Raw genomic sequence first — 18889 nt, 5'->3', positions numbered from 1 at the left:
TAAAGCATCCTGAGACCATTCATGTGTGGGGTTGCTTCTCAGCCAAGGGAGTGGGCTCACTCACAATTTTGCCTAAGAACACAGCCATGAATAAAGAATGGCACCAACACATCCTCCGAGAGCAACTTCTCCCAACCATCCAGGAACAGTTTGGTGACGAACAATGCCTTTTCCAGCATGATGGAGCACCTTGCCATAAGGCAAAAGTAATAACTAAGTGGCTCGGGGAACAAAACATTGATATTTGGGTCCATGGCCAGGTAACTCCCCAGACCTTAATCCCATTGAGAACTTGTGGTCAATCCTCAAGAGGCGGGTGGACAAACAAAAACCCACAAATGCTGACAAACTCCAAGCATTGATTATGCAAGAATGTGCTGCCATCAGTCAGGATGTGGCCCAGAAGTTAATTGACAGCATGCCAGGGCAGATTGCAGAGGTCTTGAAAAAGAAGGGTCAACACTGCAAATATTGACTCTTTGCATCAACTTCATGTAATTGTCAATAAAAGCCTTTGACACTTATGAAATGCTTGTAATTATACTTCAGTATTCCATACTTCAGTATTGTCCATCTGACAAAAATATCTAAAGACACTGAGACAAGGATGGAGGCAGCAGACTTTGTGAAAATTAATGTTTGTGTCATTCTCAAAACTTTTGGGCACGACTGTACTTTATCTCACCGGAGAAAGCATACGAGCAAGTGAAACAGCACCCCTCTGTCACTGTATGTGTAGTTCCAAAAGAGTATGACATTGTAGCCACCTGTAGTATTGAATGCAAAGGAAGCCAGCGAGCATTTGACCTCCCATGATGAAAAAAGTATAAAATAATAGCCAATCAGCATTGAGCTAAACTGAGTGAGCTCAACTGTGAATGTTCCTAGCGCACCAAAAAAAGGTATCAAGGGAAGCCAACTTGGATTTGGTGTGACTCCTATCAAATCGTATGGAGAGCATAAGTCATCGGCAGAAACAACTTGAATTGTTGCATCTCATTGTGTTGTTGTCCTCCTGTGGCTAGCTAGCTAGCTAAAATTGTCCCTTTCCTAAATTAGCCATGTATGGAGATAGGGTTTTACTTAATTCTCCATACTGGCCAATGATTATTACACCGATTCTGATCCAACCATTAATTCATACATTGTGCCCCAGGCCTGAGAGGATGGACATTCAATATGTAGCTAGATGTAACTAGCTAACATGGTCCATGAAAGGAAGTTAGGCTAGCGAGCAAGCATTTTAGCCAGGTAAACTAAGACAACAACAATACATTTGTGTACTGTATGACAAAGTGATAGATCGTTTCGTCAACATGAAAGAGAGGAGGATGGCATTGGCATTTCTCTCCAAGTAGGGTGAGTCAACATGTTTATTCCTCTTGCACGAACGAGCACCCACGCACACAGAAATCAGAAACATCAACAGCCACATCATATTTTGCTTACGTAGATTGGATTGAATGTTTTTGGTATCTTTTAGTTGTCACTGTATTAGACTAAGCATAGGTGATTTGATGATGTTGAAATGTTGAAGTTGAAATGGTGCTGGAATAGTGGAGGCAGTTTCTGTTTTCTTTGCGACTTGCGGTAACTCACAGTGCTTCTAAATCCATAGTTGTTTAGTGGTCCGAAAATGTCGGAAACAGTAACTTGCTTGACCCTGCTGTAGGTCATGTAACTGTTTGTTACATGCAATATGCTTTGTGGACTTCACTGTGGACTTCACTGGACAGAGGTTGCTTGTCGGTTTTGTGATGAAACAAAGCTGTAGTTGAATTTATTCTGCCACTGTGTCTTCTTATTGTCTCGGCCTTTAGGTCTATATATCAAGGCCGCAAGGCACATGAACTAACAGGTTATAGAGCAAACAACGCAATTATTACAACACATAGGTTGTAATATGGCTTTTCTTACCCACGCACCTCTATTGTTCTGATATGATATTTATCTATAGTGAAGTAATACTACACTTCTAGACCTATTTGCTATCTCGTCTTTGAATGTCAATATTCTTTATTTAATTTCAAACCCAAATGTGCAGCATTAAACCTATGGTTCTGTCAGCTTCAATACGGTAGGCCTACACCACGGACACTATTATATGACATGCACACACACACGCGCACGCCCGCCCGCCCACGCACGCACGCACGCACGCACGCACACACACACACACACACACACACACACACACACACACACACACACACACACATACACACATACACACACGTCCAGCCCAACTATGCGAGAGATAGCTCAACATTAAGCAATACAAAGTTCAGGCTGTAGTCTGTAGGTATAGAACGCTCACTGCCTAGGAAGAGGCATGGGTGCTGCACTGTGACTGCCACTGACTAACCAGCCGCAGATCAGGGCATACTGTTACCCTGTGACACACAGTGAGAGCTATTTCTGAACTTGTACAAGTTCCAGCTGGACCAAATTCAAGTCAGACTTCAGTAAATTAAAGGGACAGGTCAGCTGCACCATGATTAGCAGACACACCTATCAGTCATATTGTCACGTTCCTGACCTATTGTTCCTTTTTCTTTTATTTATTTAGTTGGTCAGGGCGTGAGTTGGGGTGGGTTGTCTTTGTGTGTTTTTGTATTTTCTAGGGTGTTGTATGGTTTAGGGGGTTAAGTAAAGTAGATGGGTTAGTGTTTAGTATAGATGTCTAGGAGAGTCTATGGTTGCTTGAATTGGTTCTCAATCAGAGACAGCTGGTTATTGTTGTCTCTGATTGGGAGCCATATTTAAGGCAGCCATAGGCTTTAGCTGTTTGGTGGGTAATTGTCTATGTGTAGTGTTTGTGTCAGCACTATCTGTATTTATAGCTTCACGGTCGTCTATTTTGTTAGTTCGTGTATAGTTGTTCGTTTCTTGTTTGTTTTCTCTCTTCTTAAAATAAAGATGTATTTTGCACACGCTGCGCCTTGGTCCAATCTCTCACAGCAAGAAGATCGTGACACATATTCACAACTTCCGATTGTACACGGGCGGACACCGCCCATTCTCTATGTACAACTGAAGTATAGTTGATGAAAAAACATTTTTCTACAAAGGCCAACCCTATGAAATTAGGCGTGCTGAATTGCTTGACACATTAGCCTTCTTGTGAACTCTTAAACAAAAACAAAGGAAATACAGACCATCTATTTCAAAGCTTCATCAGACGCTATTTTCCCACTTCAGACCTTTTCGATCAACATGTGATGGCGTTCATGGTAATCTATCAATCTCACGTGCATGTGGTCATGCGCAGAATTAAATTGAACGTAACTGGGACCTACTACTATTACAGGTGTAGGATCTTAATTTTAGCCGGTTTTATTGTAAGTGCCTAGCATATCAAGTTTATATTTGGTCAAGTTCAAAAGTGCCTAGCATTTACACAGCAGGAAAATAATCCTGCAGCAACAGAAACTGTGAATTATTATGTGGATTATAATTAGCCTAATGTATATTTTTTGTAACGGAACATCAAGTCTGAAATTTCAAAGTGCAAATTACAAAGTTCAGAAGTTTTAAATTTCCAGCATTGCAGGAAAGTTCTCCTCAAACAGGGTGACCCTACTCCTGTACACTGCGCTGGTTTGATAGGTCTACCGCAGATGTTAATGAATGTTTCAGTACACGTGCGCACACACACACACACACACACACACACACACACACACACACACACACACACACACACACACACACACACACACACACACACACACACACACACACACACACACACACACACACACACACACACACCTCATATGCAGTTTACAAAGAGACAAAAACACAACAGACAATGTCAAAAACCCATTCCATTCCTTCTTCCTCTCTATCACAGATCTTCCGGCCTGCCTTTTGCACTTGACCAAATATAAACTTGATATTTCTTGGCAGACAGACAGGTTGCAATGGGGAGGAGTCTCACAGTTCTGTTCAGTCCAGGCTGAAGGACAAACATACACAAAGGTGCAGAAAGAGAAAGGGACAAAAGACTGACCAACAAAATTAAAGGTGAGTTAAACTTTTTGGATAAAGAACAGAAAGTTTTTATAGATTTTATGGTATTTGTTTAATTTTTTCTTCCCAAGTGTTTCCCGTTTCAGATCACCAGTAATATCAACAGGCCTATGGCATGGCTTCTGACTGTTTTTAACTTTACTTCTCTTTTCATTTAGGTATTTAAAACCCAATATTTATAAAATGTATTTGACTTCACTTGAAAATGACAAGGTTAGACATTTACTGCCAGTTAACATGTATTGTGAGCCATTTTAATGGGGTATCTTATCTATGAAGGTTTATTGAGAGCTTTAGCTTGACCTACTTACTGTGTGTGCCATTGCTGGGGTAGAGGAGCGACAATGCAAACCTTTGACATAGATAACGTGTGGGCCTAGACCTGGATTATTTCATCTTGTCTATAGGGTGTAATAAATGACCTATAAATATAATAGCACTTTTCTAAAAGGAATAAATGTACACATCTGAACATAGCCTACTGCCTCTCTGTCTACACAAACATGGAAACTAATTCCCAGTTCTATCCTCTGTCCATTGGTTTAAAAGTTGTCTGTCTGTACTCCACAGGAATGGCGTCTCCTGCATCGATGGCGGCCCGCAGGGTATTAGCTGCTGCATCACACGCAGGCCATGAAGGAGGATCAGGTGTGTGTAATGTACTTAACTCCTCATATTGTTATATTCTCTCTGCTCTACTGTCTGCACCTTTTGTGTTGAGTTGGGCTTCTGGGTTTGTGGAAAGTTGGCAGTCTTCCTCTTACATTCATTAAATGTTTGTGCTCTGTATTTAGGCCTGTCAGGTGACTTAAAAATGTATCATATTGTAATTGAGGCGCTTCTGTCCTGCATGTCAGAGCCTGAGACAAGGAACCAAGGCCGAGTCACTGAAATCTGAACTGGATCATCAGTGTTTTGGAGCTGCTCTGTTACTTAGTTATGCTGGTGTTGTGATGTACCCAAGCCTTGATAACTCAGGGTCACACAGAACCGTTGAGTCTGATCTAGCGGAACTGGTTTGAACTCCACAGCTAGGACCTGGAAGATCCTGTCATTTGTGTTGGCCCTACCTGGTGTGGCCGTCTGCATCGCCAACGCCTACATGAAGATGCAGCAGCACTCCCATGAACCCCCTGAGTTTGTGGCCTACTCACACCTTCGCATCCGCACCAAGGTGATACCGGAGGCACTCTGATATCATCTACATGTTAGGATTGGTAGTAGTAGTGGGATGTCTTTCTGAACATAGGTCTAGTTTTCTCCAATCTATCCTGAATGATGAAACAAATTTCTCTTTCAGAAATGGCCCTGGGGTGATGGCAACCACTCTCTCTTCCACAACCCTCATGAAAATGCTCTTCCTGAGGGTTACGAGGGACCCCGCCACTAAGGAACCCTCCTAACTCTATGCTGATCATCCACCTTCCCTGATTGCTACATGCTGAATAGCTCTAATCTATAGCTCTAATGAACCTGGCATTGTGCTACTGATCAAGGGGCCAATTAGCAACACTACTGACTGTGGTGCTCCCAGTCAGATAGAAATAAAAAATATACTAGTTTTACTGTATCACACACACTGAGTGGCTTCTCATTTGTTTACCTCCAACTGTCTGATGTTATTATATGTGTAAGATGAATGGAACTAGTATGTAAACATACAAGTATATTTCAGTTCTGAACACCAAACATACATTGAGGACAAGACAGACCAACACAGACGTTGGCTGTGCGTAGTGGGTGTGGCCTTGCTCTTGCCTCTGACCACAGAACATCAGCTGTCATTTTCTGTTAATTTCCCAACAATTCTACATGTTGAATCACCACTGTTCGTCTGAGCACAGAGCAGGTGATCTAGTGAGCATGGCCAACATTCGTGTTGATCGGTCTTGTCCTTTAGATACAGCATGCCTTTTCAGACAGGACAAAAAAGAAAGACATGTAAACAGATTTATTGAGGCGCGTGGATTCACATGAGTGAAAGCTGATGTCTGTTAACTTCACCTTGCAGCTCCTCTTAAAGTTCTCTTTATTTACAACATATACAACACCCAGTCCCACCCTGATTATTAGACTCATCCAAGTCAATACAGGACATCTGTGTATATTTCAAAATCAAACTGAAAATATAAAAAAAAGTTACCATTACATGCAACAAAATTATTTAGCATATTACGACTTAATTTACAGTGCATGAGATAAAATTGATTTCCTCATGATTCATTGTCTGAGAACCCATCCCTTTAAATGGACCCATGACTTCTTTAAATATAAATGTACTATTCTGAAGAAAATAATTCAAACTTCAATTACTTTATAAACACCAATATTGGAATATAAAGGTTATTTGTTGTGAGACGAAGACAGATATTCACAAGGAAGGAAGGCTAATCATGTTGTAAAGACTTTTGAAAATAAAATACATTTTCACAATGACAAACGTTAACTTCAGTGTCATTGGAGAGACAATCACATGATCTCATACCATCCCTAATAATCTCCTATTTGATCCTCTCTTCACCTCCATCACCACCCAACACCCCTCTTTCCTCCTAGCCCTCCCCCTCTCAGCTCAGTGCCATGGTGGCCAGACTCACTAGGTCACGTTTCAGAGTCTCTATACAGTCTGCCTCTCTGGCCAGTCTGCGCAGGCAGTCTGCAGCCAGGGAAGAAGGGCGGGGCTGGGAGGAGCCCTGAGAGCCCAGCAGTAGGGACAGGCAGGCCCTGCCCAGTTCAGGATAGCTGTACCGCTGGGAAAACCAATAGACCTGTGGTAGGAGGGTCCATCTCCCAGGACCAACTTTAGAGTCCTGTACAGAATCCGCAACCTTCTGTGTGTTTGAAACACTCCGCAGTTTAAAACGTCTTTTGCAGCACTTTGAGGCAGAACTTGATTTCAGTGGATTGACACAAGTCTCCAGTCCTGAGGTTGTCTTTGGTGCACTATTGCCCTTCTGGCCTGGTCCAGGGGCAGAGTGCCGTCTACCCTCTGTCTGCTGACAGGGTTGGAGTCCAGAGCCATGTAGTGACTCAGCCTGGCCTGCTGTCACTGTGGGGGCCAAGGAGTCTGTCTGGCCCTCAGAACCACTCAACTCTAGTCCAGATGTGCGGTTTGCCAGGCTCTCATCAGCAGACTCTCCCTCTGACCCATATTGGTCCATGTTAGATGGAGGCTTTTTGCCAACGTCTGCAATTCGACCAGCATTCTTGGCAGAGCAGGACAGCAAAGACACACACAGATCCTCCACCTCCCTCTGCAACTCTGTCACCAAAAACCTACAGGCCCCCATCATCGTCTCAGCTAGGGGGGTCTTCTGGAAGCCCTGTGCCTCTGGTGAGGGTTCTTCTGCCCCATCTCTCCAGACACCCAGTCCTTCAGAGGCCAAGGATCCCAAAATCTGACACTCTCCTCTGCCTTCTCTCTCCATCTCATCCCCCTGTTCCTCTGCAGTCTCTCCGTCCTTGTTCAGGCGACAGCCATGCAGATAGTGCAGTACAGGTAGCAGCATGCCTTGGCTCACATCCCTGATGGGGATGGCCTCCCCAGTTCTCCCTTGAGCTTCTCCAAAGCCCCCCCTCAACAGGGCCCTGAAGTACTCTGACCCCACCACCTCGGTTCCCTCCGCCCCAGCCACTGCTTCCCTATTGGCTGACACCTGGCTCCCATCGTCCAGCAGGAAGAGGAGGTCAAAGGTTGAGTCATTGTAAGGACAGATATTGACCAGACGAGGCTTTTTTAAGGGAGGGGGTGAAGCTTTACCGGTTTGTGAGACTGACAGGGGTTTGATAGGACTGAGTACCCTGCACCTTCTTTTAGCCAGTACTGTTTTGGGGCAACCCATCAGACTAGAGAGGCATCCAATCAGCAGAGAGAAATATAGAGAGTGGAGCTGGGGGGCGGAGACATGTTGCGGTGAGTTGAGACAATCTGAGAGGAGTCGTCGGCATTCACTGGTGTGATGGTCTTCCTCTTCCTCGTCCTCATTACATCCAAGGGGCTCCAGAGCCAAGAGTAGACCACCGTTGTCGAGAAGAAGTTTCTTCAAGAGAGCCTTGTTACTGTTAGGGCACACAAGTTGATGTCAGATTACAGTTGGTATACATTTCAGAACATTCCACCAGTGCCATTTCACACAAGACAATTTGACTTACCCATTTATTAGTGGTAGAGACAGGGCACAGTTCAGCTTGTCTGACTCTGAGCCTGACAGCATTACATGGCTCAAGACTCCAGAACCAAATCCAGACTCACACTGAACGCGTAGATTACTAAGCAGAGCAAGACCTAAAGACATATGCACAAGAAATTATACCCAAATGTTACAGCAGCACCAATACACAAACTAAAAACCAAACTTTATGACCAAGTACATCAATTAAACTTACCAAGCTGTTTCACTTTGGCCTTGACCCTATCAGTCTGCCTCTCTCCAGCTCCCCAACTCTCAGGGTCACTCCCTCTCTGGACCAGGTGGTGGCGGATCAGAGCCACTGAGCCAGTCCTGACCAGCGCCTGCAGACAGTTGGGGTTGCAGCTCAGCCGGCACAGCATGCGGAAGCACCTGCCGCTGGGGTCCTGATGCTGGCTGAGGTAGAACAGTAGGCCAGAGATGATGCCTGAGTTGACCAGAGCAGCGCTGGGGTCCGTGGCGTGAGAGAAGCGTGAGAGCAGCAGCAGGATGGGAGACTCTGGGGCCCAAGGCTCAGGGTGGTAGGGGTGGTGGTAGGCCTGGGGTCGGGACACTGTGGGAGGGGTGTCGAGGGGCACCACACTGGAGCGGGTGGTTGAGGGGACACGTGGCCATTTCCGTGGAGGGGAAGAGAACTTGGATGGGGAGACGGAAGTGAGTGGTGGGATAGTGGGGGAAGGGAGAGAAGAGATAGAGGAGCTGGGCTGGGCTTGGGGGGTGGAGGTAGAGGAGCTGGGCTGGGCTTGGGGGGTGGAGGTAGAGGAGCTGGGCTGGGCTTGGGGGGTGGAGGTAGAGGAGCTGGGCTGGGCTTGGGGGGTGGAGGTAGAGGAGCTGGGCTGGACTTGGGGGGTGGAGGTAGAGGAGGGCAGAGGGACACAGGGAGACAGATCAGCAGTTTTTGAGGGATATGACATGTGGACCTGAGCTGGAGAACCCGTTGAGGTAGAGGGGGTGGATTGACTCCGAGATTTGGGTGCGGATAAGGGAGTGGAGGAAGGTAGTGAGCGGGTAGGAGATAAGCATTTTAAAGGGGAATGACAGTTAGTGGAAGAGGTTTGGGGAGAAGAAGAGGAGATATGAAGACTCCCCCAATCTCCCTCCGTGCCTCCAGGAGAGTCAAGAAGATCCCCCTCAGAGGAGATCAACCCCTCAGACACCAACCAGGACCTGGAGGAGCAGCAATAGGACAGGTCAGATAACCATTTTTACAAAACTCAAATAAATCACAGGTGCACAAACCCAGAGGGGGACAAAGGTGAGTCTGTTCACTCACCTCAGGCTAAGAAAGCTGGATGACCCAAGGACATGCTCCTTCCCCATCTCCTCTTTCCTGTTCCCCTCTGGGGGAGGGAAGTCAAATGAGTCGAAACATGACGTAGACAGCAGCTCTGAAGCAAACATGGTAGAGGTGAGGCTCACATCCATCTTCCCAGCAGATGGCTCCTCACCTTTAGCCAGCTCCACTAACCGAGCAACTAGCAAGGGGACTATTCCCAATTCTTGTAACTGTTCCAGGGCAGCTTCGTCATAGACAAAGTCAACACAAGCCAGAATGACCAATCGGTCGAGGGGGTGGCTCCGATGGACACCAAGGAAACCAATCAACACCTCCAGACCGCCGCTCTCCTTCACTTTGGCACGGTTCACTGCCTCTTTGCAGCATAAGCAGAGAGCCTTGAGGAACACTCCAGACTTCAGTCCGTCCTTCTTGACCTCCTCTGTAAACTTCTGGATTACCCCCAGGGAACCCACCAGAGGACGTAAGCAGCCTTGGGTGCACATGTTGGCCAGGGTTTTCAACGCAAGCTCCTCAAACGGTTTAGCGGCCTCTCCCGAAGCCATGACACCTAGCTGAGCTAGAACCCCAGATCGGGACACCTCTCGAGCACACTCTACACCACAGCTCCTGGTGAGCTCATGGAGGGTCCGGAGTGCTGCTCTCCTCAGCCCCAGAGGGTACTCTGGAGCAATGAGCGGGGCGAGAGCAGTCAGAGTACCCTGGGTGAGCAGTAAAAGGCGGTTTGAGGGGGTGTCTGCAAGGTAGAGGAGGGCACGGACAGCCGACTGAGCACACTCTAGTTCAGAGGAAGGGGCTTCCAGTGGGTCATCAGAGGGAGGGGATGGGGCGGATGCGAGAGAGACGCAGAGGAGCAGGAGTGGAACACCACCTGTGTCGAAAACAGAAAACCAATTATTTTTCAGGGACAAAATCTAATGTTCAACTTATACAGTACCAGTCAAATGTTTGGACACCTACTCATTCAAGGGATTGTCTTTATTTTTACTATTTTCTACATTGTAGAATAATAGTGAAGACATCAAAACTATGAAAGCACACATATGGAATCATGTAGTAACCAAAAAAGTGTTAAACAAATCAAAATATATTTTATATTTGAGATTCTTCAAAATAGCCACCCTTTGCTTTGCACACACTTGGCATTCTCTCAACCAGCTTCATGAGGTAGTCACCTGGAATGCATTTCAATTAACAGATGTGCGTTGTTAAAGTTAATTTGTGGAATTTTTTTCCTTAATGCGTTTGAGCCAATCAGTTGTGTTGTGACAAAGTAGGGGTGTATGCAGAAGATAACCCTATTTGGTAAAAAAAACAAGTCCATATTATAGCAAGAACAGCTCAAATAAGCAAAGAGAAACGACAGTCTTTAATATAACTTTAAGACATGAAGGTCAGTCAATCCGGATAATTTCAAGAACTTTAAAAGTTTCTTCAAGTGCAGTCGCAAAAACCATCAAGCGCTATGATGAAACTGGCTCTCATGAGGACCACCACAGGAAAGGAAGATCCAGAGTTACCTCTGCTGCAGAGGATAAGTTCATTAAGGAGTTACCAGCCTCAGAAAATGCTGCCCAAATAAATGCTTCAGAGTACAAGTAAGACACATCAACATTAACTGTTCAGAGGAGACTGCATGAATCAGGCCTTTATGGTCAAATTGCTGCAAAGAAAGCACTACTATTGGTGTCCTACCAATAAGATGAGACTTGGGCAAAGAAACACGAGCAATGGACATTAGGCCGGTGGAAATCTGTCCTTTGGCCTGATGAGTCCAAATGTGAGATTTTTGGTTCCAACCGCCGTGTCTTTGTGAGACGCAGAGTAGGTGAATGGATGATATCCACATGTGTGGTTCCCACTGTGAAGCATGGAGGAGGTGTGATGGTGCTTTGCTGGTGACACGGTCTGTGATTTATTTAGAATTCAAGGCACACTTAACCAGCATGGCTACCACAGCATTCTGCAGCAATACACCATCCCATCTGGTTTGCGCTTAGTGGGACTATCATTTGTTTTTCAACAGGACAGGTGTAGCTGGTTGAGAGAATGCCAAGAGTGTGCAAAACTGTCATTAAGGCAAAGGGTGGCAACTTTGAAGAATAAAAAATATATTTAGATTTGTTTAACACTTTTTTGGTTACTCCGTGATTCCATATGTGTTATTTCATAGTTTTGATGTCTTCCCTCTTATTCTACAATGTAGATAATAGTACAAATAAAGAGAAACCCTGTGTCCCAACTTTGGACTGGTACTGTACTACAAAAATCAGAAAGTGATGTACAGACAGACACAGGCAGCCAAAATCATTATAATTACATTATTAGAATGATTTTCTTTATTTTTATTAACTTACCGGCAGAGTGGATAAGTGTGGAACTCTCTGGGTCCATGGCCAAGTTCCCCAAAGCCCGGGCTGCTCTGTTCTGGATCGTCTCCATGGCTACATTCTTCTTCAAAATACCCACTAAGAAAGGAAGAGCAAACTTACATTTCTGAAATTTTCACCATCATGCGAAATGAATGATTCAAACGTATTGTGATAGTCACTTGCCCACAATAGATATTCCATGAAGCTTCCTAACCTTTAGAGGGGAGAAAAACATTAAATATCATAATGTAAGTCACCACGGTCCAACTTTTCATACTAAACATTCATATTCAATCAATGTAAATGTGTAGCAGCCCTGATTTGTCCTACACCCTTCTCTCTCACCTCAACTCGTGTCTGTCTCTCAGTGCAGCAGTTAGCCAGGATGCTGAGAACCAGATCCAGAGTCTTCCTGGAACACTCAGGGTGCTTTAGCAGGTCCAGGAGAGTGCGCAGTCCACCCTGGCCTCGGAATCGAGCTATCCCACTGCTTCCTCCTTTAATGTGCTGTGTGCGGATGGCCACCAGTGCTCGCCACTGCCCAGCTTTGACCCTCTTGTCCAGCTGTCTGTGTCCACTGGTGTCCGGCCCTGCAGTGCCTGGCTTGTGGTCCTCGGCTGCTGCTCTCCCAGGTTTAGAGAGCTGTGACAGGCACCAGGTCAGAGAGGTCTCTGGGGAGGCTGAGGCCACTTCTCTGGGGTTGCCTAAACAGGTCCCATGTTTCTGGATCCCTGGCACTGACTTCGACGCCATGATGCCACTAATTGTCTCCAACCCACCTGCTCTTCTACTTATCCTTACTAACAAGTCACTTCAGATAGAAAGTGATGACATGGATGATGACAGGGGTACTGAGGGGCAGAAATATGGATCATTATTTTTGTGCATTTTACATTTCAATTTTCTTAGGCTACATCATAAAGTTATACAGTATTAAACATGGTTAACAAATTATCTGCAGTGTATTTTCATCTTAATCAATTTCCAAAGTTTGTCCAAAAAATCTGTAAATGAACAAAAATACTACAAATACCGGTATGACAAGTGGAAGAAATTACCCTTTGACCCCACTTCTCAGCAATGCTGCTGGGAGTTGAAGTTTGTAAACCTCTCGTCCACTCCCTAAAAAAAAAACAGGCCTCTGTATGCGAGAAGGCCCAACAAACAATCACGGTGCGTTATGGTGCGAACACAAGTGCTATAAGCTATGTTTTTAGTCCCATCTCAAGAGTAATAAAGTATTTGCAATGACTAATTATTCCCACCGACATAATTAATTCAATCAAACGAAGAAGAATCGTTTTTAGCTAGCCGCTAACGCCATCATTTAGCTGGACGATAAACAGGAGGCGCCACGAAACGGGGGGAGGGATGTGTGAAGGGGTGGGTCGTTCTATTTAATCATGGGCCTTGTAGTCTCAGCTGTTTTACAACTATCCGAATTAAGCAATATTTCGCTATGAAAAATAACATTTCCCAAAACATTAATAAATAACTCCTCGTTTAAAGCCATATCTATAGCAACCGGTGATTGTTGTTAAGTAAGCAAAATAAATATTGTTTCGTTAGAACTGTAAAAACTACATTTTCCATATTGCTCTACGATGCAATGGCTACGCTCACTGGGAGGTGCTGGAAACAAGTATGGGGTTGTTGTTATATTCATCGTTTTAGTTGATGCGGGGGAAAAAATAATCGCATGCCATAGCAGAGTTGTTAAATTATTGGTTAGAATTGCTTGTCATATCCTACTTGAAGCAAATTTCATTGTCACTGAGTAACACAATGGATGTTATTGAGACGGTTGTAACAGAGAGTATTGAAGTAGATGAAACTCCAAAGGCGTCCAGTTTGGATCCAAATAAATCGAAAGCAGGTCAGTGCAACTTGTCAGCAGATTGCATTCATCGTTATTTGCGAGGAGCTCGATGAGTTTGTGGTTGATCACTGATATTTATCAGAATAAATTTAATTGGCTTTCAAAGTTTCTCAATAGGGCAAGTCTCTGTAAACACACGGGCTACGAGGAAAACACATGACAATTTAATAAACAACATTTAACAAAACATGTCATTTATTTGTATCATATTGTTTTTATATATACACATTTATCAACTTCCCTTCTCCAGAGTTTGTATGGACTTTACAAGCCACATGGCAACTTGTCCAAACCCGCCTCGAAATGGACCAGGATTTTGACCAGCCAGTGTGCAAGAAAAAGAAACTGTGGGAGACAGTGGCTGAGAGTGTGACTGCCAAGCTAAGGGCAGCTGGGAGCACAGATGTCACAGTCAAGGCCTATGAGTGTGATCTGAAGTGGCGTAACATGTTGGCCACATACAGGAAAAACGCTGAGAGGTCCAAGAGACTGGGGGCCCAGAGTGTCCACTGGGAGTTCTTCAAGGCCATGCATGAGGTTCTGGGGAAGAGTCGGGAGGAGATCGAGGCACAGCGCAGGTCCAAACTCAACGGGACCAAGCTGGGCAAGGCTATTGCCAGCAAGCGGTTTACCCCCATCCTCCCTACACCCTCCCTGACAGCTGCCCCCTTTGCTTCCAGGCCCCCCCAGGATGTCCTGCAGCTGTACATGGAGCTGCAGGAGAGGAAGATGAACATGTGGGCCCAGCAGAAGGCCCTGGAGGAGAGGAAGATAGAGGCCATCAATAATCTAGCCCGTGCAATCTCCAGTTTGTCTCACAGTCAAAACAACAGTTTCCAGCTGCCAGAGTAGCAGTACAGCACACCAGAGCAAAGAAGTTCTCACTGAACTAAAAACTTTGGGATGTTGTGTGATATATGGAAGCTTGTGCATAGAATGAAAGACTGCATCATGCAAATGTTTCTTAAGCGTTCAACCATTCAGCTACTTTGTGTTGTCATGATTTTTCATTGTATATGTTTTTATTATGCTGTAATAACACCATTTGACAAAGGAGTTCACTGCAGGAATTCCCTGCAATATCTGTGAATGAGAAGAAGGCTACACAGGGCATATTGTACATAGATCTGCCATAGGAAACAAATAATCCTACATATGTATAAAATACAAGATATTGCTGTGATACTCTTCCTTTTAATAAAATATACAATATAAATGCTGTTTATCTCAATACAAACACAAAAATTATAAATCACTTTATGTACTTCCAGAATCCAACTCTTTGTACAGCAAATCTGCAATGGCTTCCCTTCTCCTCATCACCCTCCCCCTCTCCCTCCTGTGTCCCTGCCTCCCTCTCAACCTATCCGTTGACCACTTTCCCCATGTCCAGAAATACATTGTGGAGTATGCAAGCAGTAAGGACAACTGCTTTGGCTCTTTCATAGTTCCCCATGTCCAAATACCTGAGCCTTTCAAAACTGGCTTTCCGGTCAGCCACAGCCTGGTCCAGGAGGTAAAAATGGGCTTCCAGGGACCTGTTGTAAAGATTTCCACTAGGTCCACGACCCACTACGTACGGGGTCAATATCTGGGCAGAGGATGGATATCCAACTCGAGCCACTAGGCAGGTCCCTGGGGGCATCATCTCAGGGAGCTGTTTGAGTTTGTCCCACAAAGCACTGGCTCTATCCAGGTCTGATCCCTTGCTGATTCTGCAGTGGATCAACCTGCCTGTATGGTTACACACCAGCTCCAGCTTCAGCCAGGAGTCAGGATGGGCCTCCTTCTTCATCCTCTTTACCTCTGGAACCATGCTCTCCACATCCTTTTTGCCAATGGGCAGGCGGATGGGGATGCGGGTGTGCCCCAAGACTCCAGGACCCTGGGGACGCCCTTCTCTTCTAATCCCTTGGCTCTCCCCAGCAGGCTGGAGAGGGGGGGGGGGGGGGGGGGGGGGGTTCTCTCCTCAATGCCTGGAGAGAAGGACCAGAAACAAACATGGCTGATGGAGTAAATAGTGTGTTAATTGTTTGAAGGTGAACATTTCAGGATATTGTAATTCAGTGATATTCTACGTCGGGGGGGGGGGGGGGCTGCAGTGAGGTCGCCCCCCCCAAAAAAAATTATATGGGACATTTTACAAAGGTTTTGAGAAAGAAAACATTTCTAGAGTAAATGTATTGATGCCTTTTCATTTTGAAATTAATGCAATTAATTGAAGGTTATTTGTTGATGTAAAAATCTAAATGGACTGATTATAAGGTTGTCATCAGATTTGGGGTGGCAAGAAATTATTGGGGGGAAAATGGGGTCCCCAGAAATACTGGCGGATAAAATGGGGTCCCTGCTGAAAAAGTTTGTATAACACTTGTAATTGATCCACATTGAACAGCAGTCTACATACCAGTCGGCCATCTAATTTGTTGGTCCTCAAGTGTGTTCACACGCTCACAAAAGGAAAAGAAGATCCTATGAATGTTTCCTTTTTTCAGGCGGAAACTGGTAGAGTCTACCAGGTAGACACCAGGTAGACAGAGCGATAGCTGAGGCGCTTGGAGAGGAGGGTGAGGGACAGGGCTAAGCGGGCACGTCCTGCCATAGGGCTCTGATTGTATCTTGAGTTTGAATTCTGGAGGAGATCTGTAATGTACTGAGATGAAAAGAAACATAAATCAGATCTGTGCACAGCAAATGAAGCAAATGGTGTCATCTCAAATCTGCATTAGTGTGGGGATGGAAAAATAGATTAAGCCACAACAATGAAGAAAAGTAGGCCTACTGAAGGCTACCTGAACTGCAGCGTTTTCCTCAGCATCAGTTAACTGTTGAGATTCAGACTCCTCTTCTACATGAGGAAGTGTTGTAGGTTCTGTTGTTGACCGAATTTGGTTTTGCTGTTGAGGTTCTTCCACCAGCTGAGACAGTAGGAGGTAGATTGGTCCAGGCTGGTCCTGAACTTTTGCTAGGAGGTCAGCTTCCAGAATTTCTTCCACTGCTCGGTCCAATCGTTGCTCCAGTTCGTCTTGAGAAAGAGGCTCCCATTCACGCTGCATCATTTCGAGCACAGCTCGACCAGCCGACTCAACATAATTATTATCCATGCGTGTGCGTGGTGCTGAGCGCAGTGGAAATGGTTTGATAGAGGACCACCGAAACGGTAACGTTATCCTGAATACCGTATTTAATATTTTATTTGTTTTGCTGATTCACTCCTTTAAATAGTTTATGGATAATGCCATGATTGTTCAGAACTTGGTCTGCCAACACACTAAATTACAGGCTAGCTAGCGATCTAAAATGTATAATACAGGGTAATTTATTATCACAGACACTGGTAACTATAAACTGGCTATTGCGTTATATCTAAGTAGCTTGCTAATCCACTATGTCCTCCTCAGTTACTGTGTAGATTGCTAGTTAGATACCCGACACCTGAGATGCAAATAAATTAGATAGCTAAATATTTGCTCTGTCTAGCTAGCTAGCTCTCATCCATCCTGCTAAAAACAAAAATATAATCTTTAAAGTTTTATGGCAGACTACACCTATTAGTATATTGCCGCCATCTACTGTACGGGGTCGTCTGCTTTCTTTGATTTTATTGCAGTACGAACTATTGCGGTGGTGGAAAAGTACTCAATTGTCATGCATAAGTAAAAGTAAATATATCTTAATAGAAAATGACTAAAAGTGTAAGCCACCCAGTAAAATAGTACAAAAGTATTTGGTTTTAAATATACTTAAGTATCAAAAGTAAATGGAATTGCTAAAATGTACTTAAGTATCATAAGTAAAAGTATAAATTATTTAAACTTCCTTATATTAAGAAAACCAGATAGCACAATTTTTATTGGCAGAAAGCCAGGGGCACACTCCAACACATTTACAAACGAATCATTTGTGTTTAGTGAGTCAGCCAGATCAGAAGTAGTAGGAATGACCAGGGATGTTCCCTTGATAAGTGTGTGAATTGGACCATTTTCCCATCAAAATGTAGAGTACCTTTGGGTGTCAGGGAAAATGTATGGAGTAAAAAGTACATTATTTTGATTTAGGAATGTAGCAAAGTAAAAGTTGCCAAAAATATAAATAGTAAAGTACAGTACCCCCCAAAAAAACTACTTAAGTAGAACTTTCAAGTATTTTTACTTAAGTACTTGACACCACTGTGTACGAAGAAAAATGCTATAGGTGCATGCTGCCACCTACTGTTTTGGCTGTATCAGCTCAAATAATTAGAATAAACTAAACTCAATGAACTCCTTTATTCGGATTCAACTGCCAATGCCCATCCTTACAGGCTCTGGGAAATATATTCTGCTGTAGCTAGCGTAATACAGTAAAAAGAAGTGCAAGACATCACCCTCTTTTGGCGGTAGTATAATACACTATCATAAAATCCTGAACATTTCCTAATTTTACTGCTGAACGGATTTTATTTCACCATATGAATGACAGAGTGAATGGCACAAAAGCATTTCACAGAATAGTGTGCATTAACGAAAGAAATAACAATATACCACACAGGGGCTGACAAATGTATTGTTTGTATGTCAACAAAAGGACTTTGTGGTTGTCCTGTTTTTAAAAGAGCATGTTGGCAAACTATTTCCATCATATCTTAAGAGAATGACAACCACAACAGTCAGATTGTTGACTCTGAGACAGTAATGTGTACCTTTATCACGAAAGATGAGTGGACCACCAAAACGATCGAGGACCACCGAAAATATGCTAAAATCCCGTATTTACTGATGTTTAGTTAATTCATTTAAATATAGTTGATGAAAACGGCCATGCTTGTTCAGCCAACACACTAAATTACAGGCTAGCTAGCCATCTAAACATTTTACCAAGGTAATTTATTAACACATATTAAGATAACTAATAAATTGGCTATTATTGTGTTACAGCTAACTCGCTAATCCACTTCATCCTCAATCGTGTAGATTAATAAAGTTACCTACCAGACCCTTTATCCAAATAAATGAGCTAGCTACATATTTGACTAGCTCTCATCCAGCCTGCTACAAACACATTCTCCTGCTGTAGCTATCTTAATAGATTAAGCTAGTGCAAGAGCTCACCTCTTTCTGGCTGTAGTATAACACTA

At 44.1% G+C, this 18889-nt stretch overlaps 3 protein-coding genes and 1 pseudogene across 6 annotated transcripts; 2 read left to right on the top strand and 2 right to left on the bottom strand.

The window, feature by feature from the left end:
* Positions 1-3919: 3919 nt before the first annotated feature.
* LOC129833433 (cytochrome c oxidase subunit 6A, mitochondrial) lies at positions 3920-5610 on the top strand. Of its 2 annotated transcripts, none has more exons than XM_055898034.1 (4): positions 3920-4029; positions 4606-4683; positions 5067-5209; positions 5336-5610. In XM_055898034.1, exons 2-4 carry the CDS (start codon positions 4608-4610, stop codon positions 5423-5425), a joined length of 309 nt encoding a protein of 102 aa, XP_055754009.1. In that variant the 5' UTR covers positions 3920-4029; positions 4606-4607; the 3' UTR covers positions 5426-5610. The 2 variants fall into 2 exon arrangements, with proteins under 2 accessions (XP_055754009.1, XP_055754010.1); XM_055898035.1 differs by lacking the exon at positions 3920-4029 and adding an exon at positions 4122-4193.
* Positions 5611-5971: 361 nt separating this feature from the next.
* LOC129833432 (armadillo repeat-containing protein 5-like) lies at positions 5972-13264 on the bottom strand. 3 transcript variants are annotated; one of them, XM_055898032.1, is made up of 8 exons: positions 12928-13264; positions 12240-12745; positions 12078-12108; positions 11880-11990; positions 9499-10393; positions 8422-9392; positions 8188-8320; positions 5972-8094 (listed from the first exon to the last, which is right to left on the bottom strand). In XM_055898032.1, exons 2-8 carry the CDS (start codon positions 12645-12647, stop codon positions 6603-6605), a joined length of 4041 nt encoding a protein of 1346 aa, XP_055754007.1. In that variant the 5' UTR covers positions 12648-12745; positions 12928-13264; the 3' UTR covers positions 5972-6602. The 3 variants fall into 3 exon arrangements, with proteins under 3 accessions (XP_055754007.1, XP_055754006.1, XP_055754008.1); XM_055898031.1 differs by having other exon boundaries at positions 12953-13264; XM_055898033.1 differs by lacking the exons at positions 12078-12108; positions 12928-13264 and having other exon boundaries at positions 12240-12330.
* A 238-nt stretch (positions 13265-13502) lies between these two features.
* si:dkey-66i24.7 (uncharacterized) lies at positions 13503-14989 on the top strand. Its single transcript, XM_055898028.1, has 2 exons — positions 13503-13770; positions 14024-14989. The coding sequence occupies exons 1-2, from the start codon at positions 13680-13682 to the stop codon at positions 14623-14625; spliced, it is 693 nt and encodes a 230-aa protein (XP_055754003.1). The 5' UTR covers positions 13503-13679; the 3' UTR covers positions 14626-14989.
* Positions 14990-15066: 77 nt separating this feature from the next.
* Positions 15067-18810, bottom strand: LOC129833934 (uncharacterized; annotated as a pseudogene).
* Positions 18811-18889: the final 79 nt, after the last annotated feature.

The sequence above is a fragment of the Salvelinus fontinalis genome, chromosome 34, assembly GCF_029448725.1.
Source record: "Salvelinus fontinalis isolate EN_2023a chromosome 34, ASM2944872v1, whole genome shotgun sequence".
Lineage (NCBI taxonomy): Eukaryota > Metazoa > Chordata > Actinopteri > Salmoniformes > Salmonidae > Salvelinus > Salvelinus fontinalis.
Note: the sequence above shows the minus strand (reverse complement) of the source record. Positions and strands in the feature narration are given on the sequence as shown.